This window comes from Saccopteryx bilineata, chromosome 2, assembly GCF_036850765.1.
Source record: "Saccopteryx bilineata isolate mSacBil1 chromosome 2, mSacBil1_pri_phased_curated, whole genome shotgun sequence".
NCBI lineage: Eukaryota > Metazoa > Chordata > Mammalia > Chiroptera > Emballonuridae > Saccopteryx > Saccopteryx bilineata.
In genome coordinates this window covers 130,353,707-130,378,092 of record NC_089491.1, presented here as the reverse complement: position 1 = coordinate 130,378,092, position 24,386 = coordinate 130,353,707, and the positions used below count along the sequence as shown (strand labels likewise).

Below are 24,386 nucleotides of genomic sequence, written 5' to 3'. Positions count from 1 at the left end.
TACTTTAAGAACCCCACCCTGGCCCTAGAGTTCCAAAGAGTTCAGCTGGTTACAGATGTGGACACAAATAGTACTGTAAGAGCCCTGGCCAGTTAGCTCAGTCAGATAGCTCAGTCAGTGTATCGTCCTGAAATGACAAGGTGTCGGTTCTATCCCTGGGCGGAACACATACTGGGAGCAGCCAGTGAATACCCAACTAAATGCAACAACAAATGAATACTTGTCTCTCTCTCTCTTCCCCCCTTCCTCTCTTTTTCTCTCTAAAAATCAATCGGGAAAAAAAATCAATGAAACATTTTTTAAAAATTAAAAAGTATTGCCTGACCAGTTGGTGGCATAGTGGATAGAGCATTGGTCTGGGATGCTGAGGACCCAGGTTTGAAACCCCGAGGTTGCTGGCTTGAGTGTGGGCTCATCTGGCTTGCGTGTGGAGTCACCTGTTTGAACATGGGATCATAGACATGACCCCATGGTCGCTGGCTTGAGCCCAAAGGTCGCTGGCTTGAGACCAAAGGTCACTAGCTTGAGCAAGGGGTCACTGGCTCGGCTGGAACCCCCTGGTCAAGGCACATATGAGAAAGCAATCAATAAACAACTAAGGTGCTGCAACTATGAGTTGATGCTTCTCATCTCTCTCCCTTCCTGCCTGTCCCTGTTTGTCACTCTCTTTCTCAAAAAGGAAAAAATTAAAAAGTACTACAGGATTTGTACAACTCTAATAGATTAATCTAGGTTTCCTTTCTTCACATCATGGGGGAAAACTTAAAAACACTTCAAAGAAAAGGAATGTGTCTGGAAGAGGACCCATAAATAAACTCTTGGTCAATTATGGATTATTCTTTCAAAATTACAAAGCATAATTTTGTTAGGATGTTTAGTAAAATATCCTTGAAGTTACCTTCATTGGCTTTCTATTTCTACACAGTTTTTCATTAAATGTTTTGCTAAAAAGTGTCACATTACAGCTTTATATATTTAGTTCTACAGATGAAAATGCAAGCCTTGAGTGCCTTGGACAAGTAGTATAACAAAATTCAGAATTCTGTTACTTTGGATATCCTCATTATACAAATTTTTGATCTTACTGAAATTAGCAAATCTTGAGTCTATAGTTTCCAACACCATAGTCATTTTTTTGTTGGACTGACCAGAGCTGAATAAAATGGATATTATTTTCATCCTTAAATATATTCTAGCCTGACCAGGCGGTGGCGTAGTGGATACAGCATCGGACTGGGATGCGGAGGACCCAGGTTTGAGACCCCGAGGTTGCCCGCTTGAGCATGGGCTCATCTGGTTTGGGCAAGGCTCACCAGCTTGGACCCATGGTCGCTGGCTTGAGCAATGGATTACTCGGTCTGCTGAAGGCCCGCAGTCAAGGCACATATGAGAAGGCAATCAATGAACAACTAAGGTGCTGCAACGAAAAACTGATGGTTGATGCTTCTTATCTCTTTCTGTTCCTGTCTGTCTGTCCCTATCTATCCCTCTCTCTGATTCTCTCTCTGTCTCTGTAAAAAAAATAATAATAATCTAAACAACCTGACCAGGTGGTGGCTCAGTGGATAGAGTGTCTGCCTGAATGTAGGGGACCCAGGTTCAAAACCCTGAGGTCACCAACTTGAGCACAGGCTCATCTGGCTTGAGTGTGGGCTCATCCGGCTTGAGCACGGGTTCACCAGCTTGAGTTTAGGGTCGCTGGCTTGAGCATGGGATTGTAGACATGACCCCATGGTCGCTGGCTTGAGCCCAAAGGTTGCTGGCTTGAGCCCAAGGTTGCTGGCTTGAGCCTAAGGTTGCTGACTTGAGCCTAAGGTTGCTGACTTGAGCCTAAGGTTGCTGGCTTGAGCCTAAGGTTGCTGACTTGAGCTTAAGGTTGCTGGCTTGAGCATAGGATCATAGACATGACTACATGGGTGCTTACTTGAGCAAGGGCTCATTTGCTCTGCTGGAGCCCCCCCCCCCCCCCAAGTCACATATGAGAAAGCAAGCAGTGAACAGCTAAGGTGCTACAATGAAGAATTGATGCTTCTCATCTCTTTCTGTTTCTGTTTGTCCCTTCCTCTCCCTTAAAAAAAATTATTCTAAACATACATTCATTCGATTCATTCGTAGAACAATAAGCCATTGGTTTGATTGTGACCGGATATAAGCTTCCCTGTAAATAGCTATTAGGATAAAACAAATGTTTGCATTCTTAACTGTAGAAAGGTACAATACAGTACTTTCAAATCATTGTATTATTGTTAGTTTTGTGTTTTTTTTTAGATTTTTTTATTTATTCATTTTAGAGAGGGGAATGAGAGAGAGAAGGGGGGAGGAGCAGGAAGCATCAACTCCCATATGTGCCTTGACCAGGCAAGCCCAGGGTTTCAAACCAGCGACCTCAGAGTTCCAGGATGACACTTTATCCACTGCACCACCACAGGTCAGGCCTGTTATAGTTAGATTGTTTCTTTTACTCACCACACAGATTGTCCAAACATTTGTCATTTGGGGAGCAAGCAGTGCAGGTGGATCCTTTGTTGTATGGCCAAGAACCACGATAATTTCCTCTATAAAGTAGAAGAAAACTGTCCATTAGGATAGATGTTTTTTATTGCAATTTACTATGAATTCTTGACTAAATCCATAGGATGGAAGCCCACAGATTCAGAGGGCTGGTAAGAGAAGTGGGGGGAGGGAAGCAGAAATGGAAGCCTGTTAATACTTTCTGTGTCTTGAGAACCTGTATCTTAATCTACTTCATCACATTTAATTCTTTTTTTTTTAAGATTTTTATTTATTTTTTTACAGAGTGAGAGAGAGGGATAGGTAGGAACAGACAGACAGGAACGGAGAGAGATGAGAAGCATCAATCATCAGTTTTTCGTTGCGACACCTTAGTTGTTCATTGATTGCTTTCTCATATGTGCCTTGACTGCGGGCTTTCAGCAGACCGAGTGACCCCTTGCTCAAGCCAGCAACCTTGGGCTCAAGCTGGTGAGCTGTGCACAAACCAGATGAGCCCTCGCTCAAGCTGGCGACCTCGGGGTCTCGAACCTGGGTCTTCTGCATCCTAGTTCGACGCTCTATCTACTGCGCCACTGCTTGGTCAGGCCACATTTAATTAAGACAATTCTGGGAGGAAGATATTTTTGTTTTTATTTTATAGATAAGGAAACTAAAGCTCAGCAGGGGTTCCCAAACTTTTTACACAGGGGGCCAGTTCACTGTCCCTCAGACCATGGGAGGGCCGCCACATACAGTATACTCCAGTACACTGACCACCAATGAAAGAGGTGCCCCTTTTGGAAGTGCCGCAAGGGCTGGATAAATGGCCTCAGGGGGCTGCATGTGGCCCTCGGGCTGTAGTTTGGGGATGCCTGCTAAAGATTAAGTAACTTGCTAAAAATCACAGTATATATTACAATATATGTCAGTCTGATGAAACCTCGATTTGTCTGGCTCCAGGGCAATGCTCTCTGTACTTGCTGCTGGGCCTGTGTGATTAGGCCATCCAAAACACTGTCCACCTTAGAAAGGGTATTGTGACCCACATTTACTCTCCTCGGTCTACCTACTGGCCTCCATCGTTTTTATTGCATGGGAACTAGTTGGTTGGATAAGTGCTTAACACAAGAAAATTAGAGATATGGGGGAATTTCTAAAGTGCAGTTTGTTTTCACAGAGATGAGATGTGATATAATAGATAATAATTATTGAGTATTCCTTATGTGCTAGGCACTATTCTAAGCCTTAGTGAATGAATTGTCACATTATCTCTAAGAGGAAGATACAATTATTTATCCCCATTATATAGCGAGAGGCTGAGACATAGAGCGGAAGTAGAAAGTGAAATGCCTGCCCTGAGGTGGTGTGGTGGATGGAGTGTCAACCTGGAATAATGAGGTTGCCGGTTCAAAACCTCGGACTTCCCCAGTCAAGGCACAGGAGAAGCAACTACTACAAGGTCCCGCTCCCCGCCCCCTTCTCTATCTCTCCTCTCTAAAAACAGCAACAAAAAAGAAAGTGAAATAATATCCAAACATTTCATATCCCCATGAATATTTCAGAGTAGTAGTGAAGAGCATTGCATGCATTTCAGTGAACTTGTAATTTCACTAAACGTTTTTGAAAGTTTGTTTTTGAAAAGATCTTAACTTTGCCATGGTACCTTTAAGCAGCCTGGTGGGGCCTATGTACTCTTTCTGAAAATAGTTTGTTTTTAATACACAAAACAAAATTCAGAGGATTATAAAGAAAACCAATTAAAGTTGTCAAAATGGTAAAAATATTCAATATAGTAATATGTACTTCTCTATGAAATAACAGATAAGATCAGGCAGGGAGTCTACTAATTAGTTTAATTTCAAAGTAATGATAAAAACTATTTTGAGAATCTGTAGCAACTGGAATGTGATATGAAAATATCTGTGATATTTACAAAGATATAATTGCTAATACAAAAGTCACAGGTGTTGCTGATGAGACTGGAGTGCTACTTTCATTTATAATGAAATGTTATTTTCAGTAGAGGTTAGTGAAAATAAAGATGTTATTTTTTTTTCTAATCCAAGTTCATGGACTCCCCTCGCCTAATACTATATACATTTACCTCCAAAATTAGCCCCCCCTTTAGAATCATATTAACATCTCATTTCCAATCCAAAATATATGTTCTAATCTCATTTGGCTCCAAGTTAAATTGTTTTGGATATTAAATTTACCTTTGTGCTTACTCTAGAGCATGGAAAATAGTCAAGGAATGTAGTAGAGATTCTGATAACAATAAAAGTTGTCCAAAGTGGACATTAATCATCAGAATAGCTTTCATTGTTAAAAAGGACAATACCCATTGAGTGGTTAAATTCTAGAATGTTGTTAATGAAATCCTTTATGCCATTTTACTCTTTGTCTACTTGTGTATTCCAAATTATAAAGAAGAGGGGAAAATTGCTACTTCAAAAACAAGCTAAAAATGAAGCAGTTGTGACTCCTAGGGAACTGGCAGAACTCATCTTGGGAGAACCATGTTACTGGAAAGACCTGATTTATCCAGATGGGAATGATTAAGACAAAGGGGCCTAAAGTATTCTGTCCAAGAAAGAGGCAGATAGTTTTAGTTTTTCTTCTGGTAACTGGAGAGAGAGAAAGGGTTGGGGCCCTGGGACTCTGCGGAAAAGACAGATCTTTAAAGGAAAAGATGAGCCTGACCAGGCTGTGGCGCAGTGGATAGAGCGTCGGACTGGGATGCCGAGGATCCAGGTTTGAGACCCCGAGGTCGCCAGTTTGAGCACGGGCTCATCTGGTTTGAGCAAAAGCTCACCAGCTTGGACCCAAGGTCGCTGGCTTGAGCAAGGGGTTACTCCGTCTGCTGAAGGCCCGCAGTCAAGGTACATATGAGAAAGCAATCAATGAACAATTAAGGTGTCACAATGCGCCACAAAAAACTAATTATTGATGCTTCTCATTTCTCCGTTCCTGTCTATCCCTCTCTCTCTCTGTCTCTGAAGAAAAAAAAAAAAGAAAGAAAAAGATGAATAGGAGTGGGAGTTCCTAAGGCTGTGGTGGCCAAGGTAGACTAGATACTATTTGATAGTCAACATTGTCATTTCCTCTTCTGTATTATAATCCTCTCTCCCACTCGTCCACTGAGTGAAGGTCTGTTCCACAGCAACACTTGCTCAGTAGGGCCCAGGGGATGAAGGGGAGAGTTGTGTTTGTATTTGGGATAAATACAGATCAGAGAGACCTGAAGCAGGCAGGAGAAGGGTCAAAACTGTCCTGAGCAATGGAAATGAGCTGAGGGCTGGACTCCAGAGCCAGAGTACAGGTGACTGGAGAATTAAACACATCACACATTCTGAGGGAACCTCAAAAGTACTGGGGGGGGATGCTGGACCTCTTTCAATTATGTGGAATGCGGGCCCATGACATTTTGTTTATAGAAGAAAAGAAGACCCCGCTCAGAAAGTAAGAGGGAATGAGAACTGAGCTTCCCAATTTCCCCCATGCCCTCCAATTCATCCTCCACCACTCATGCAGAATGAACTCCACATTTAACAAACTATAGAAATGATCCCTGAAAGTATAGTCTTGAACTCCACATTTAAACCAAGCCTTGCACTCCCTTGCTTAAAATATTTGTGTGGCTTCCTCTTGTGATGTGCATGGAGTTAAATTTGCCACGACCTACCTGGCCCTGCAAGATCTGAGCTGCCTCTTCCCAGTGTCATCTTATTCAGCGGTCCAAGCACTCTCTGTCTTTGGTCCTGGGCTTTGAAACCAGTGACTCAGCACTCCAGGTCGAGGCTCTATCCACTGTGCCACCACAGGCCAGGTTTCCTTCTCATTCTTTACTCCTAAGCCTAAATATATCACAAAACTCTTTTCTGATCATGTTAGCTTAAATAAGGGCCCTGCCTATTGATAGTATTGATTATAGTATTACTTACATTTTCTTCATTACTCCTATCATAATGCAGTTATCTTTGTATTTTAATGGTTTATCTGGCCCATAAATATAAATTTCATAAGGGCAGGCACTGTGTTTGGCTTGTTCTCCTTTGAAGCTCAGTAAATAAATAGATTTGCTGAATAACTGAATGTACGTATGCATACCTTTGTATGATTAAGTGAATATTAGTCTTGATAGAAACATTATAGCTAATTATATGTTTCACAACCTAATATTGTTTATAACTCTGAAGGCAAGTAAAGTGAGCCTGAGCCAGGAGAACTCACATTTCTGCCTCATTATTATAATAATAATACAGTCGTCCTTTGCCATATCGTGGTTCACTTTTCATGATCTCACTGCATTGCCGATTTTTAAATTGTATATATCTAATTTTGTATTGCAGATTTTTTTGCTATATCATGGGATTTTATAGTACATAGGTATTTTTATATACTTATTATTTTATTTTTGCAGTAAAATAAGCAAAATAAGTGTGGGAAAGATTTATAAGAGTGTGGGGAGGGTTTATAAAGCCTTAAAATATATATGAATAATAAAATAAATATAAGGTTGCTACCTCGTGGATTTTCTCCTATCGCGGGGGGTTCTGGAACCTGACCCCCACGATAGATGAGGGACCACTGTAATTATGAATACTTCTCAAACACCACAGCCAGGCATTGCATATAGCTGGTGTTTTACAAAGCTTTCTCAGGTAATTTTCTTTTTATTTATTTATTTTTAGATTTTTATTTATGGATTTCAGCGAGAGAGGAAGTGGGGGTGGGGAGACACAGGAACATCAAGCTGTTCCTGTATGTGCCCTGACTGGGGATCGAACCCAGCAACCTTTACGCTTCAGGATGATGCTCTAACCAACCGAGCTATCCGGCAAGGGCTCTCATGTAATTTCCATAGCTACTTGATAAGTATTAAGTGGTATTGTTATCCTGGTCATTTAGAATTATATCCATTCAAAAGCAAAACTGTCAAAAGTGAATGAAATAGGTTACATAAATAGAACAATTCAATTCAGTAAATTGAGAAATTCAAGTCAGAGTCATTTCTGTTTTGTCAATTGTGCAAAAATGGTCAAGTTTGTAATAAACCAATAACTATAAAGTAACACCAATCTCCCATTTTGTGGTGTTTCTATCATATTCAACTAATCTATGTCTCTGAAGATATTTTAGTCTTGTTACTGTTAAAAATGTGTGTCTGTATTTATGTAGTTTTTATAAAGAGTGGATACACACACGCACACACACACAGGACAATGTACCAGGATGTTAATGGCTAGGTAGGTTTCGAGGAAGAGGAATTAAGGCTAATCTTAGTTTTCTTTTTTACACTTTATTTTAGATTTTCTGTAATGAAGATAAATACTTGTAAAATAGAATTTAAAAAAATGTATAGAAAGAGGTTGATTTGGGCACTTACGCTGGTCCATAGTTGCATATAAAATGTGCTGCATTGGTAATAGTGTTAGCACCTGTGACGACCGCAGAACAGTATTGCACTGCGCAGCCAACTTTGTAAGTATCTGCCCAAACAACCTGAAAAAATAAGAGAGAGATATGAACATTTGATCATGAGTGGGCCTTCATAAACATGGTGAGGTATGGGCACTCTAGTTAGGTAGTGCATTCACGCCATCAGGGAAGTTTTAGGTGCTCAGAATGCAGGTGGAATCAAGACTTGTAAATTATTATTATTGGTGAGTGTGTGTCTGTGTGTGAAGTAAACATATACAGAATAAGATCATTTTTGACAGTGCAATGAATAAATAAAACGGTAACAGGGTAGGGAGTGACTGATGGGGTGGAGAAGGCAGCTTTAACTTGGGTGTTCAGGGAAATAGCTCTGGGAAGGGGGCATTTAGGCCGAGACCTGAGCTGTGTCCTGAGGGAGGAAGGGCACTGTGCAGAGGGAGCCCGCAGGGTCAGGCCCGGGCTGTGGCCTGCGGCGAGGAGGAGAGCAGAGCTGGGATCCAGTGAGCCAGGGAGGTTCGGAGGCAATGAGGTCAGAGGCAGAGGAGCAGGTCACGGGGAACCCTGTGTGTGTGTGAGTCGTGGGCTCTTCTTTCCTGTCTTGGAAAGAGCCCTTTGGTTGTTATGAAGTAAATGGACTGAGAAGAGGAAAGGAAGAAGGGGAAGGGTTGGGAGGCTGTCTCTGGTACAAGAAAGAGAATGGATGACGGCGTGGAGTTCCTGAGAACTGATCAGGTTCAGGGTTCAGCATACACGTAAAGCTGAGAGGATTTCCTTTTCCTCTGAGTGTGAGGTTGAGAGGGAGAGAGAAAAATCATGTTCATGTTTAGACCCAACAGCATTAACTGAGGTGGGGAAATCGCGGAAGGAGGAGGACGGGTGGGAGCAGGACAAGGTTCTGTTCAGGTCCTGTTACTTCGAGATGCCTGTCACGTGTCCAGGGGCACTGACGTGGCTGCAGGACGGAGCCATCTGCATGCAGTTCAGGGACATGAATCTGGAAGACGTGGGACTAGATTAGACCACACAAGCAAAGGTCATAGAGGAAAAAGCAAGTGAGAGCATGGGGTAAAGAACGACAGGCAGAAGGGGAGAGGGAGTGGAGTGGTCAGTGACGCAGGAGGGCAGCGGGCACAGCCAGCCGCGGGGACAGGGACCCTGTGAGCAGAAGCCCTGCGCAGTGGGTATAAGCCAGTGCTGCTGTCGCACATTTCAGCACCCCGACTGGCACTTTCCCCCTTCTCTTTGAACAAGGGACTCCACCTTTTCATTTTGCACGGGCCCCTCAAATTATATAGCTCATCTTGTAGTGTCTGGTGTCACAGAACCTAAAGAAAAAAAGTACTTTTAAAGAGCTAGTCTGTATAGTGTGTCCATAAAGTCATGGTGCACTTTTGACCAGTCACAAGAAAGCAACAAAAGATGATAGAAATGTGAAATCTGCACCAAATAAAAGGAAAACTCTCCCAGTTTCATATCTATTCAGTGCAGTTCGATGTAGGCTCATGCACAGATTTTATAGGGCTCCTTAGGTAGCTATCCCGTATAGCCTCTACAGATTCATCACTGATGGCCTACCAGAATGGAGTTTCTCCACCAAACTGCTGGTTTCCTTCAACTGCTTATCCCACCGAGTAATGTTATTCCTATGTGGTGTCGCTTCGTTATAAACGCGCCGATATTCACGTTGCACTTTGGTCACAGATTCGAATTTAGCGAGCCACAGAACACACTGAACTTTCCTCTGTACCGTCCACATGTCAACTGGCATGGCCGTGGGCTGCTCTGCTGTATACAGTGTTATGTCATCATCTGTGCATGCGCACATGCTGCCACATCATCCTACAGAAACTGGGAGGGTTTTCCTTTCATTTGGTGCAGATTTCACATTCCTATTGTCTTTTGTTGGTTTCCTGTGACCGGTCAATAGTGCACCATGACTTTACGGACACACTGTATATGGAGCTAAGCCAGTGATGAAAAGCACTCCTTTTTACAGTGATACCAAATTGCAATTTAAATTATTTTTACTCATAAATTTTTTCACATCTTTGTGATCAGGACTGTGCAGACATGGAGGATGAGAGGTGACTGGGCCGGAGCCAGTGGTGCCGTCACAGGATGCAGAGAACAGCTGTCCTTAGGCTGTCTGACTATGAGGGGGGTCTGACCATTACGCAGGTCTGAAGCTGTGCCGGGGAGCAGGGGGTGTAAGGGGCTCTATGGCAGAGGACCCGCCCCAGGTAGTGAGGGAGCTGAAACCGGAGAGAACTGTCTGAGAGCCAGGAAAAGTCTTCCAGCAGACCACAACCTCTCCAGGACCCACAGTGAGAAAGACTCAGGACTGAGACAAGGCCATTATGGCTACAGGACAAGTTTACTTGAAAAAAAAAATCAATAATAAAAACCACTCCCTGGGGAGAGAGCACACAGTGAGGTTAGAGGGGAACTGAGGATGGAGTCTGAGCTTCCCCAAAGCTGGGTCCTGGGTGAGGGAGAGGCCAGCAGGTGGCTGGCAAAGACTAGGAGGCTGGTGCTCTTCATTCTGTGTCCTCATCCTCAGTTTGACAGCTGGGGAGGGTCCGGGCAGGCAGCTAGGGTCTCCCACAGAGGGGCGCTCCGCTTGGCGACAGCCCCGCCCTGCTCCCTGTCTCACGCACAGGAGCCCCTGGCAGAGGCTCCAAGTACCCAAGCGGCTTAGGCCTCTCTCTCTTTGAGAGAGCCTGGCTTCATGGCCATTAATTCTCAGGTTTGCTCTTTGTACTTTCACTTTCCAATCTTTTTGCATTTATTTTTAAATTTTTCTTAAGTTTTACTCACTGCCTTTCAAAGTGATTTCACCTGGAGTTCTGTTTTTTTTTTTTTTTTTTTTTTTTTTTGTATTTTTCTGAAGTTGGAAACGGGGAGGCAGTCAGACAGACTCCCACATGTGCCCGACCGGGATCCACCCGGCATGCCCACCAGGGGGCGATGCTCTGCCCATCTGGGGCATTGCTCTGTTGCAACCAGAGCCATTCTAGCGCCTGAGGGAGAGGCCACAGAGCCATCCTCAGCACCCGGGCCAACTTTGCTCCAATGGAGCCTTGGCTGCGGGAGGGGAAGAGAGAGACAGAGAGGAAGGAGAGGGGGAGGGGTGGAGAAGCGATGGGCGCTTCTCCTGTGTGCCCTGACCGGGAATTGAACCCGGGACTCCTGCACACCAGGCTGATGCTCTACCACTGAGCAAACCGGCCAGGGCTGGAGTTCTGTATTTAAAACGCAGGTTTCTGGACACCTCTCAAACTGACTGACTGACCCACTGACGGTTACTGGAATTGCCCTTGAAATCTCTATTTCAACTCTGGTGATTCTGATTTGTGCTGACTGGGTTCACTATTATCTTAGTCCTTTTCCTATCACTTCCCTTTATTTATTTATTTTTTATCCTGTGGTCTTTGCGAACTTCCTTTCAGTGTGTCGTATCTTCAGTGTTCATTGCCCACCCGCCTCACCACCACCACCACTTTTAAAGCTTTATGCTATTTTTCTTTATCCACTTTCTTTTTATTTCTGGCCTCTTTTTCCCAAGAGTGTGCTAATATTCATTAGTTTTCATTTTGTGTTTTAGTTGGTCTCTTTTTTTAAGTTGTGATTCACATAGAGTAAAATCCATCCTTTTAGGTGTACAGTTCAATGAATTTTGCCAAAAGTATATAGTTGTGTAGCCTTATTCATATTCAAGATTTGGGTCACTTCCATCACCCCCCAAATTCCCTGTGACCCCCGTGTAGTCAGCCACTGCCCCACCCCCAGCCCCTGGCAAGCCCTGATTTGTTTGTCTCTGTAGTTGTACCTTTTCCAGAATATTATACAAATGGGATCAGTTTAAATGTAGTTTTTGAATCTGGCTTCTTTCATTTGGCATATGCATTTTGAGATTCATTCATGCTGTTGAATCTATTAGTAGCTACTTCTTTTCACTGCTGAATAATATTGTATGGATATACCACAGTTAATGTAACCCATTCAAGTTGGTTTCTTTATAAAAGCTTCGTGGGTCTTTCAGTGTCTGGGTTAAATTTTTGGGCTTTGGAGAGACAAAGTCTGAATTCATATTCCAGCTCAGCCACTCACTGTGTGACTTTGGCCTCAGATTCCTCAGCTATTAAATGAGGATAACACCAACTCCACAGGCTTATTTTGACATTTTAAATGGGCTAATATGAAAATGCTTGGAACAGCTTCTGAAACACAGAAAGCACTCAGTAAATGTTCATGTTTAACTCCTTATAACTAGTGTGACCTGTGGTGGCACAGTGGATAAAGTGACAACCTGGAATGCTGAGGACCCAGGTTCAAAACCCTGGGCTTGCCTGGTCAAGGCATATATGGAAGCTGATGCTTCCTGCTCCTTCCCCCTTCTCTCCCTCGCTTTCTCTCTCATTTACTCTCTCTTCTCCCTAAAATGAATAAATAAAATCTAAAAAAGAAAAAAGCTTATATATTTTTTTAAAAAACCTTTTTTAAAAAACTTTTTTATCAGTCAGATTCCTGTTATATGTGTTTTAAATTTTTTTTTAATATGGTAAACAAAAAACATAAGTATAAAAAAATAAAAGCTACTGATTGAGATTTTACCCAGTGCCAGGGCAATGTTAAGCACTTTACATGAGACATCCATGTTTAACCTCATAACAAGTTAATAATGAGGTGTGCCCTGATTTTTATAGATGAGCGTTGGGACTTAATCTACGTGACCAGGAAGTCCTGTGGGGACAGCCCACGGCCCAAGCAGGATGCCTTCAGCGTGCTTCGCCTTTTAGCAGAGCCAGGAACAACTACCTACCTTTCTAACCAAAGCACTGCATTTGGGAATCTCAGAGGAGGCAGGCATGTCTCTCCCTTCTAGCTAACAACCCCTCCCACCATCTTTTCCCTTCAATTATGAGTCCATCTGGCTCATTATTGGGAATATGTTAAATGTGCAACATATAAAAAGATAGCTAGAAAAACTGTGAAATGTGTCACACGTCCTTTGTGTCTGTGAGAGTGTAAAAAACCCAAAAATTTCAAGAGGGTTGGGGTGGGGTAGGGTGGATATAAACACAAAACTGAAACCAACAGTGAGTGCCATCTAGTGGGCATCCTAAACACTGCCAAACCTAAGCTGCGGCCCCACCCAGTTATAGAAGTAAAACAACGAACCCCAAACTTGACAAAGCTGAAGTGTTGGCAACAAAATATGTAATTTAAATACTCTTTCATATTAATATGCCAAAATTCTTTCACAATATAGATCACCTCTAGTGAAGACAGAGCTAAAAAGTGTTAACATTTAAGAAGTATCAAATGTATCATACCTTTGTGATAGATCTGAATTTATTGTCTTCATACAACTACCCCTTATGGGGAAAGTCTGAAAATACCTTACTTTTTATTCATAGAAGATGATAATAAGTAAGAGGTTATAATACGTACTTGAGGTGGTTTCCATCATGAATTGTTTTTTAAAGATTTTATTTATTGATTTTAGAGAGGAGAGAGACAGAGAGAAAGGGGTGGGGGTGGGGGAGCAGGAAACATCAAATCATAGTGGTTGCTTCCCATATGTGCCTTGACCCAGCAAGCCTGGGGTTTCAAACTGGTGACCTCAGTGTTCCAGGTTGAATGCTCTACCTACTGCGACACCACAGGTCAAACCCATCATGAATTTTAAATGGTAACTGATTAGTCTTGAATCTCCCAGCAAGGTTTTGTGCAAGTAGAGCCTTCTTTCAATATAACTGGTGGTAAACCAGTTCAGGGGAAAATGTAATCTTTGTTCAGTGCATACTAAATACTAGTACTTACTAGATAATTCACATACATTGTATTATTTCATCTTTACACCATACCTGGTATCTAAATGCTAGCTCTCCTTCTTACTGACTAAATGGCATTGGGAGGAGAATTTCTTAACTTTTCTGAGGATGTTCATTCATATATGGAGACTAGTGACTCTCTTACAGGTTTGCAGTGAGAATTAAATGAGATCTTGAACAGAGAAAGCTAAGCACCATGCTCACTTAAACAGTATTTATGTTGCTTGCTTCTGCAGCACATATATTAAAACTGGAATGATACAGAGAAGATGAGCATGGCCCCCTGTGCAAGGGTGATGTGCAAATTCATGAAGTGTTTTCCGTATTAAAAATAATAATAAAGCAACTGACTGCTAGTGGTGCTTCTTCCCGGACCTGGGGGTGCCTGGACATGTTCTCCACCATGGAGGTCCCTCTTTGAAGTGGGGGTAGACTGTCCCCACAATGGAGGTCCCTCTTTGAAGTGGGGGTAGACTGTCTCTTAAGGAGAACAGGTTAGGATCACTCATCTTGGGCTCTGATGCCTAAGTGGATTTTAGGAAATGAGTTTTCTCAGGTCCAAATATTAGCCCTCCTTTCTCCCCCTAGATGTAAGGGGGAGACCTACAAGTGTGCTCAGTTAATTTGGGGAAGGCTATCTCTAAAATCAGGCCATTATGACATAAAAATCAAGTTTTGGCTTCCTGGAATGATAGGCATGTAGCGTCTTAACTTGCACGGTTTAAGAGTCTGTCAATTTAACAGCCTTTGCCTAAACTACTAGCCCTTCCTCTGCAGTACTGGGATCACTGGTATGCATTGTACACCTTCTACACCTTGTTAATTTTGCATGGTGTTCTCTTTTCATTTGACAAACTCTCACTTAGTTTTCAAGAACCAACTCATGATTTCTGCTGTGTGAAGAACTCCTTTGTCTTCATACCTCCCTTTGGCTAGGTGAGTTGCTCTATCCTCTTCGTTCACATGGTACTTTGTCAGGTTCTGCAAATTGCACTGGCAATGCACTATCAAGTCCATTTACACATGTGTCTCTTCCAAAAGGTGAACTCCCGAGGGTCAGAGCCTTTCCAGCTGTGTCCCTTACTCCCTGGCTCCCTCCCCAGTTCTCTCCACTTCTACTTCTCTGTGACAGTGAAGTGCCAGCACACAAATTATGGCCTTGCTTTCTGTTTTTTAAGAATCTGGACTAAGACCGGTGACCATTGCCTTATAAAGTGCCTGGCATAGGGCAGAGCTTAAACGCTCCTTGAAGAAGGGTTGGCATCCTCAAACTGACAATTATGCCTGGAGATTTAAACACCAGAGTGCATGATGTTAGGCCACTTGTAGGTCATCTAGATTTAGCTTTCTTGTCCTCTAGGACTTGTGGAAAACACCCCAAAGTTATTTTCTGGTTAGTTTTATCTGTAAACATAAACCAAAATTGATGATTTGTGGGGTTAGCCTAGGGGAACCTTATTTATATTTCCAAAAAATGGACTAATACTACCAATGATTTCATAGCCCCTCCTTGCTTACAAAAATTTTGAGATGAAAATGTCACTGAAATCGGTTCTGTCCTTCTTATCACAATAAGCCCCTGTAACTGTGCCAGACTCGTTTTGCCTGTAACAATACCAGCAAGCTCATAGGCTTTAATGTGCAGATAGTCCAGTACTTTCAGCCTTTTGTACAGTGTATTTTCACCAATGAAATAAAAGTTGGTTTTGCATTTCATTTGCAAAATCGAACAACTTTCTTTGACTTGTTGTTTGCTTTTCTGATGTTCTTGTTTAATAATAATAATAATAATAATAAAAGTTCTTTGTTTAACCAGGACTGCCAGGAAATAAAGCAAATAATATGTCCAGGATAGGAAAGTAGGCTATCAAGAAGACTCAGAAGATGCTGCCCAGGGATTTCTTTCTAAATATAATGTTGCCAACAGGAGTTAGGGTTAGGAAGCCAAAACCAGCTTGAGTAAAAAATATCTCAGTGAGAGGCTCTGAATGTGGCTTTGGGACTAATACTATAGATTTGGGGGCAGAAAAGCCACAGCGTGGTTTATACAAGTTTGCACGTTGACCTCTCCATAGAGGGTGTGGCTATTTTGTTTGTTTTGTTTTGCCTTTTGTGGCACTTGATAAGTTCTTGATCCATGTTTGAAAGAAGATATGAAAGCATCAATTATTATAAATAATTCTGTCTGAGAGGTTTATTTCTCCCAATGTTATAGTTCCAAAACATCTGCCTCTAATTTTGTAGAGCACTGATACTTAAAAGTCTATTCATAAGGTCCTTTGCTCACAAGTGGAATAAAGCCCCATGGGAAGAGAGCTGTTATCAAAATTATTCAAAGCCTTGTTACCTTTGTCCACTTAACTAAACTTTTCAAACACTATCCCCTCTTGTATTGGAGTCTGTTCTATTTATTTATTTTATTACTATTATTATTATTATTATTATTTTGACAGAGACAGAGAGAGAGAGAGAGTCAGAGAGGGACAGATGGGACAGACAGACAGGAAGGGAGAGAGATGAGAAGTATCAATTCTTCGTTGCGACACCTTAGTTGTTCATTGATTGCTTTCTCATATGTGCCTTGACTGGGAGGTTACAACAGAAAGAGTGACCCCTTGCTCAAGCCAACAACCATGGGCTTAAACCAGAGACCCTGGGCTTCAAGCCAGGGACCTTTGGGCTCAAGCCAGTGACCATTGGGTCATGTCTATGATCCCTTGCTCAAGCCAGCAACCCTCGCACTCAAGCTGGTGAGCCTGTGCTCAAGCCGGCAACCTTGAGGTTTTGAACCTGAGTCTTGCACATTCCAGTCTGATGCTCCTTCTACTGCGCCACTACCTGGTCAGGCTTATTATCATTATTTTTGAGTGTGTGTGTGAGAAACAGGAAGGGAGAGAGGTGAGATGCATCAACTTGTAGATGTGTCACTTTAGTTGTTCATTGGTTGTTTCTCATATGTGCCTTGACCCGGGAGGCTCTGGCTGAGCCAGTGATCTCTTGCTCACGTGAGCGACCTTTGGGCTCAAGCCAGCAACCATGGGATCATTCTGATGATCTCACATTCAAACAGGCAAGCCTGTGCTCAAGCTGGTGATGTCGGGGTTTCAAACATGGGACCTCAGTGTCTCTAGTAGACACTCTATCCACTGCACCATCACCAGTCAGGCTCCATTTATTTATTTTTAAGAGAAAACCTATAACCCCAACTCTCATATTTATAGATGTACTAGCTTTCCGTATATTTTCTTAACACTAGGTTCCCAGTATTCTCCTCTGTTTTGGAGACAATGACTACTCAGAGACCACATGGCATGCATGGATGGATCTAAGGTAGACTGCTTTACAATTCCTTATATAAGTTTTATGAGACAGCCTTGACCCCCAGTCCTTATGGGTGTTTATTGATACATAAAAAATAGAAGCAGGAACAAAAATGAGGAGAAGAGAATGTGGATGTCAGGAAGGGAAACTTCCTTAGAGCAGGTTGAAGGGCAAGTGAAGTAGCTCAAATGTCCCCACATACTGATTAATCAGAATTGCTAATTCTTGGCCTGACCTGTGGTGGTGCAGAGGATAAAAGCATCAACCTGGAAACACCGAGGTTGCCGGTTCAAAACCCTGGGCTTGCCTGGTCAAGGCACATATGGGAGTTGATGCTTTCTTCTCCTCCGCCCCCCTCTCTCTCCCCTCTCTATAATGAATAAATAAAATCTTAAAAAAAAAGAATTGCTAATTCTCTCCCTATCGTGCTGCATTCAGCACAGTAGTGCGTTCAGTACTTTTGTCAGTAAAGCCACTGTGGCCTTTGCCTCAGGGCACTGAACTCTGCCCCTGTTCTATGTTCCTATTCAGGGCCCCTACACTCCTCACCCATGAAAAGGTGGTTTCCAGAAAATATAAAGTAGATCCTTACCTGAGTGTAATGGCCACAGACATTGTTGCAATTCCGAGTCTTGAAGTCATAGTATTGAATTTCACTGTACCAATTTGTGATGGCTGAAGACACAGAAAATATGGGGAGAGACCCAGTCCAGATGTTTTCTCCCAGCGAGGTGAAATTTGGGTGCAACTTGTGGGGGTGATGAAGCTCTTTGTTATGTTCAAACCAACAATTTCTAGCCCATGTTTTTGCAGTTTGGGCTAGTACTGGGTCCCAAGTCTGAAAAAAATAAACATTAAACAATAAGAGGGTGAAGAATGGAACTGGCTTGACCTATGGTGTCGCAGTGGATAAAGACTCTACTTGGAATGCTGAGATTGCTGGTTCAAAACCCACAGGCTTTTTGGGTGAAGGCACATTCGAGAAGCAAGTACTACGAGTCAATGCTTATCGCTCCTCCCTCCCTTCTCTCTCCTCTTTCTAAAATTAATAACTAAAATCTTAAAAAACAAAACCCAAACCAAAAAAACAGGACCCGGTAATTCAACAATAAATTGGAGTGTCCAAATTGGGAATTTGAATGGGGAATGAGGTGTGATGACAAGAATAGAGAAGGAACCATGGGTTTCTAGATAAGTATGGTCTTCTAGGGCTAGTAGGAAACATGATCATGTAGTGTCAAGATTTAGTATCTAAGTGATTGACACAGACCAACATTTCACTGAAAATCCATTACAGGTTTCCCTCGCTCTCAGAAAGTAGAGCCAACCTATAAAACCTTCAGTAAGCCAAAATAGTGTAAATAGGAAAAGCTATTACCTGAGGACACATCTTGCTAACAGAAGCAGAAAATAAATCAAAATAAGGCCCAGATGCTCAGATACACAGGTCCTACCATGGCGGCTGGATGCTGAGATGGGGAGTGCAGTTCCTCGGAGGAGTCACGCGGGGCGCTCCGGTGCTCAGGGCACATGCTGCCTCTTTAAGTAAAGTGACCAACTTTTTTTACAAAGAAAAGGACAAAAATATATTGAAGAAAAAAATATCGTAAATAAAAAAATATTTTTTCATTGCAATAACTATAATACACTATAATATGATAAATGCATAATAAAACATTTTTAATATTTTATATTGTAATTAAACTTACATGCCTATTAATTTTTAATAATATTTGTAAGAAAAAAGTACTCATTTAGATACTGATCCTTGACGAATCGTCATGTCAAATACAAATATGGCACCTCACACGCAGTGGATCGACTCTGCATCGATCAAATAGGGACATGCACAGATTAGTCTTCTAATATCAAAAAGGAGGACATGTAGGAGGACACTTTTCAGGGAGGATGGAACTTCCAAAAGAAGGACTGTCCTCCCTAAAGGAGGACGATTGGTCACTTTACTTTAAGGGCTGCAAAACAAACACTGAACGCTATGTTTCCTTTTCATCTTTTCTCCCATAAAAGCGAGGATTCTTTTCAGGTTTCTTTCAGTTGGAGAAAACAGGTAGGAATGTAGGTCTTTCATAAACGCAGAGTGACATGAAGAGAACTATTGAAAAGTGAGGAATAACCTGGATGTGCTGTTTCACGTGTTTTATAAAATTCAATGACTACAATACCTTATATCCCAAGAAGCTCAGAAAGGTTAAAAACCCACTGAGAGCCGCAGAGCTGGGGTTCAAGCCCAAGCCTGAGTGAATCAAAACCCCATCTTCCTGAGGAAGGCAGGACTCTGCTGGCAGCAACAAAAAAGTGAACTCAGAGACAAAACGGACAACCACAAAGAAAACACCCACAAAAAATTAAATGAGAAGTAAACGACAAAAAAGAGAAGTGAAATCTATTTGTAACCATAGAAGAGTCCAAAATGAGAAATGAAATATATTTGCTGAGTTGTTGATAAAGCTAGGCTGAGCTTTGATCACAGATGGCAAATTTACTGAGTATATTAATCACAATGAAAAAAATAAAAAAATTAAAAGAAACAAACATTCAGGGTTCCCAACCATTTGCCTCCAAAATCGGTACACAGTTGATTTTGACAGACATGCCACAAACACGGATGTTTTCCTTACCATGTATAGCATATCACTGGCTGCCGGCTTCACCTCTGATCGGAACTTGTTATGAAAGTGAACACAGTCTTTGATAAATGCTTCATTGTCGATATCTGGCAAACTATTTACTGAATGTGTATAACTGGAGGCTACAGAAAGCATCCAGGCTGTTACAGCAAGTGTGATCCCTGGCATGCTTGGTCTGTCTGGCAGGGATCCCGGGAGGCTGGGAGGCAGAGCCGCGGCAGATTCTGAGAGTGTGCTCCTCCGTTTTACAAAGCACAGCCCACTTCAACTCGGAGAAATCAGAAAGTAGAACAGGAGTGACAACGGGTTTGAAGATCTGGATTTCTCCATATATGGTTTGTTCCTTTTACCCTTTTGTTTTCAGTGGTTCTCAGTGACACAGCACCTATTACTACACAGATACTTATGAGGCTGAGTCAGATGTGCATTTGAGTTGGGGGATATTCTAGGAAATTGCCAGAAATAACAGTTTCAATTTTTACAGAAATTCTGCTGGTTAAATAAAAACATATCTCTTACTTCCAGAAATGTCTTGCAAAATGCTTTTTCTTTTCTTTTCTTTTTTTTACAAGGACAGAGAGAGAGAGTCAGAGAGAGGGATAAATAGGGACAGACAGACAGGAACATAGAGAGATGAGAAGCATCAATCATCAGTTTTTTGTTGCGACACCTTAGTTGTTCATTGATTGCTTTCTCATATGTGTCTTGACCACGGGCCTTCAGCAGACTGAGCAATCCTTTGCTCGAGCCAGCAACCTTGGGTCCAAGCTGGTGAGCTTTTTGCTCAAGCCAGATGAGCCTGCGCTCAAGCTGGCGACCTCGAGGTCTTGAACCTAGGTCCTCCACATCCCAATCCGACGCTCTATCCACTGCGCCACCGCCTGGTCAGGCTCTTGCAAAATGGTTAAAAAAAATTTTTTTTTTACTCATATCAGCATACAGTGGTTGGGATATCTAGTTAACATCATAACTTAACCTAGATATGTCTTTTTAAATACATGATGAGTTTTCTTATTTCTTGGGGGGTGAGTTGATGTATAATTCTTTATACCCCTACATATCCCTCTCTGATTAGACTCTATAAATATTTAGGTTTCAAATAGGCTCTAGTTACCTACAACATTGAGTATGAAGATGAATGGGTGGGAATGGGCAAAGATAAAGAATCCAAAAAGGGAGAAAGACTATAATATATCAATATATTTGTCAACCAAACACAAACATATCACTCTTATATTGTCTGTGTGATAATACTTCACACAATAACTTGAGATAAGCCAGTTTTATGTATGCCAGTGTATATCAGTTAACTCTAATTCATAGCCTATGAACAGTTAGTTAGCTCTAAAGTACTCTAATCAGAAATCCACACTCCAAAGATGATTTTAGCACTCTGGGTAAGGCTATGGAAATTGACACCAGGGAGTTTGTTAATCAGATTAGAAAATGTTCAAGAATAACTTCCTGGCAAATTGAGCAGTATTCAAGATGAATAGTTTGTAGGAAGATTGACCACGCCCTCCTGCCACTGCATTAATGTGGAATGAAGTGGCCTGTCACAGAGGCCCCTGTCCTCTACCTTGACCTTGACCTGACTTCAGACCTGGCCAGTCCTAACTTCAGAATGCATTTCAAGTGAGCTTTTGTGCAGTTGTGTGGTCAGAGTATGGAAGGAGAGCAGGACTGTTCTTGTAACTATTTGCTAATGAATGTTTAGACAATCAGCAACATTTGTCCCAGACTTTCTTTCAGAGTAGCATACCATCAAGTGTTGAGGTTTTGGGGGAGAGGAAAACAGCCTTTGACTAAGGAGCTCCTCCTGCATAAGGCTACCCATTTTATGAAAGGAACCTGACTCTGGCGGACATGTTAGTTTAGGTTAGTTGGCAGCAGCGATGACAAGCACCAAGCTAGGATTTTTTTTTTTCATGTTTATTATCTCACTATGCTCTCACCATAGCTGTGTGAGATTTTTTTTATTATCTCTATAGAAGACAATACTAAGACAAGAGAAGGATATAAAGAATTTGGCCAAGAGCATGACACGAGTAAGATGTGAACATAATGTCTTTCTTTTTCTTTTTTTTTGAACGAGAGAGAGAGAGAGAGAGAGAGATGAGAAACATCAATTCTTTGTTGAGGCACCTTAGATGTTCATTGATTGCTTTCTCATGTGTGCCTTGAATGGGGGCGGGGTGGTGGTGGTGGCTAAGCCTAGCCAGTGAGCCCTTGTTCAATCCAGTGACCATGGGGTCATGTCTATGATCCCATGCTCAAGCCAGCGACCCCACACTTAAGCTGGTGATCCCATATGTAAACTAGTGAGCCTGTGCTCAAGATGGCGACCTTGAGATTTTGAACCTGGTTCCTCAGCATCCCAGGCTGACGCTCTATGCACTGCACCACCACCTGGGAGGCAACATAGGGTCTTTCTGATTGCAAATCTGGTTTCTCATCATGAAGAGCACAAGTTCTTTAAGTTGTCTGGATTCAAATCAAGTCCTACATAGTGGCTGTATGACTTTGGGCTCTTTACTTCTCTGGGCTATGCTTCCTTAGCTGTAAAACTGGGATAATGATAGTACCTCCTCATCGGACAGATAAACTACTTGTAAGAAAAATCTTAGAAAGAGCCTTAACACAGGAATTACTATACATTGTAACTATTATTATTATTGTTTCCTTGTAATCACCCTAGTTGTAAATACAGGCAGTCCTCCGGTTACAATACAGTTCTGTTCTTACGACAGTGACATTTACCTGAATTTTGGTGTAAGTAAAAATACACCCTAGCCTAAGTCACTTACCTATCCTAACACTGTTGTAAAATCTTAATCTAGAACATAAAAACACAACTAAGCCACAGAAAAAGGACAAAAATATACTGTACTGTACTGTATGATGTATTGTAGTAACAGAAAAAAATGACAAAAAAATGAATGTGAATAAAATCCCTAACCTTTATTCCTGTGGTTGGCTTGCACACTGGAAGGGGCATTGCAAACTGGGAGAGAGTGACCTATTTGGAGGAGGAAGCTGGAGAGGCAGGAGAACCTGCAGAAGGTGCTGGAGATACTGGGTCAGGTGAATCAGGATTCCTAAGGAACATGCAGGAGACGCTGGAGATGATTCTACCTATACCACAGGTGTTTCATCTTGAGAAGCAGTTGATGTAGTATAGGATCTGTTGCAGGCTTCTCTACCTTCTTCAAGAATTTTTTAAAGTTTTTATGAAAGTGAGCGTCATAAAATCGAAGTGTCGTATGTCGAGACTGTCGTGAGCCAACCCCCCATATGCACATTTTACAGGTACAACTGAGACTACATTTAACTTAGAAAATGTTCATATATTATGGCATTACATTTAGATAAGCTAATTCTTAGAAAAAATAGATCTTGTCACCATAAAAATTATTGCTCTAGATTCACAATGGACTTTGATGCAAATTATTTCACACATGCAAGATTTGTTTGTTAAACGAGGGCATAATTTTATGAGATTTTGTATCCTGATTTTTTTCTTTACTTATCACCATTTTATAAGTATGTTTTTGGACACTTCATAACTATTAAAAATTTATTTATTGATTGATTTTTAGAGAGGGAGGAAGGGAGAGAGAGAAAGACAGAAATACCAACCTGTTCCTGTATGTGTCCTGACTGGGTATCAAACCCACAACTTTTGTGTATTTGGATGATGCTCTAACTAACCAATGTATCCAGCCAGGGCTCATAACCATTTTGAGGGTCACACAATGCTTCCCCAAATTAATGCATGATTATTTACATAACAAATTATTATTGTATATTCAGTTTTTATTTATTATAAATAATGCTCCTGTGGATATCTTTATACTAAAACATATTTCATATTTAGTGGGATTGATTCCTAGAAAGAGAATTACTGGGTAATAAGGTATGAATGTTTTCAAGATTTCAAATCTAGAGTGTACAATTACCGTCTTAAAACTTGCACTAATTTCTATTCTATCATTATTGTAAGGATATTGAGACCATATAGTATTTAAATTTTTTAAAAGATTTTATTTATTCATTTCAGAGAGGAGAGAGAAAGAGAGAGAGAGAAGGGTGGAAGAGCAGGAAGTATCAACTCCCATATATGCGTCAATCAGGCAAGCCCGGGGTTTCGAACTAGCAACCTCAGGGTTCCACTACAGGTCAGGCAGAGACCATATAGTATTTTAAACATCAGAACTTTGTGTATATATGAATCAGGTTGTGCATATTATCAGAGAACCAGAGCCAGACATGAATTACGCAGTGAAAAGATTTTATTCAGAAACTACTGCAGTAGGAGAAAAGAGACCTCAGTATAAATTGTACTTGATTCCAAACACAATAAAGACAGCTGGGGATTTACAGCCAAGGAGTAGAGTTGGAATGCAGGCAAAGGGTGGATGGGAAATGACTATAAGGAGATCAGAGTGAGCAGATGTCAAGGGTGGGGACTGAGGAATTTGGTTAGGTATTTAGAGTAATCAGTTATGGAGGGTGGGAGAGATTTTCTCTAAACTGATTTGGTAGGATTCCTGCCAACAGTGGTCTATGCAGGTTTGGCAAGGATGGGGGAGGAGGCAAGATTAAGGCTTAGTCCAGAACAGGGCTTGGAGAAATATGACTAAAG

The 24,386-nt window shown here is 41.7% G+C and overlaps 1 protein-coding gene, 1 non-coding gene and 1 pseudogene across 3 annotated transcripts in view; 1 reads left to right on the top strand and 2 right to left on the bottom strand.

Moving 5' to 3' along the window:
- GLIPR1 (GLI pathogenesis related 1) overlaps nucleotides 1-20,002 on the bottom strand; it is a 32,237-nt gene extending 12,235 nt beyond the window's left edge. Inside the window, exons 1-6 of one of the 2 annotated variants that reach the window (XM_066257813.1) lie at nucleotides 19,733-19,759; nucleotides 19,277-19,389; nucleotides 18,548-18,651; nucleotides 17,686-17,931; nucleotides 7,883-7,998; nucleotides 2,467-2,555 (exon numbers count right to left, since the gene is read on the bottom strand). In XM_066257813.1, coding sequence (XP_066113910.1) covers nucleotides 2,467-2,555; nucleotides 7,883-7,998; nucleotides 17,686-17,931; nucleotides 18,548-18,625 — 529 coding nt within the window. In that variant the 5' untranslated portion in view covers nucleotides 18,626-18,651; nucleotides 19,277-19,389; nucleotides 19,733-19,759. Of the gene's footprint in view, nucleotides 1-2,466; nucleotides 2,556-7,882; nucleotides 7,999-17,685; nucleotides 17,932-18,547; nucleotides 18,652-19,276; nucleotides 19,390-19,732 lie in introns of both variants that reach the window. The other variant, XM_066257812.1, reaches the window with a different exon arrangement.
- On the bottom strand, nucleotides 5,949-6,080 carry LOC136327790 (small nucleolar RNA U3; annotated as a pseudogene).
- LOC136327956 (U6 spliceosomal RNA) lies at nucleotides 13,997-14,100 on the top strand. The gene has a single exon (XR_010730008.1). It is a non-coding gene; the product is annotated as a U6 spliceosomal RNA (small nuclear RNA).
- Nucleotides 20,003-24,386: the final 4,384 nt, after the last annotated feature.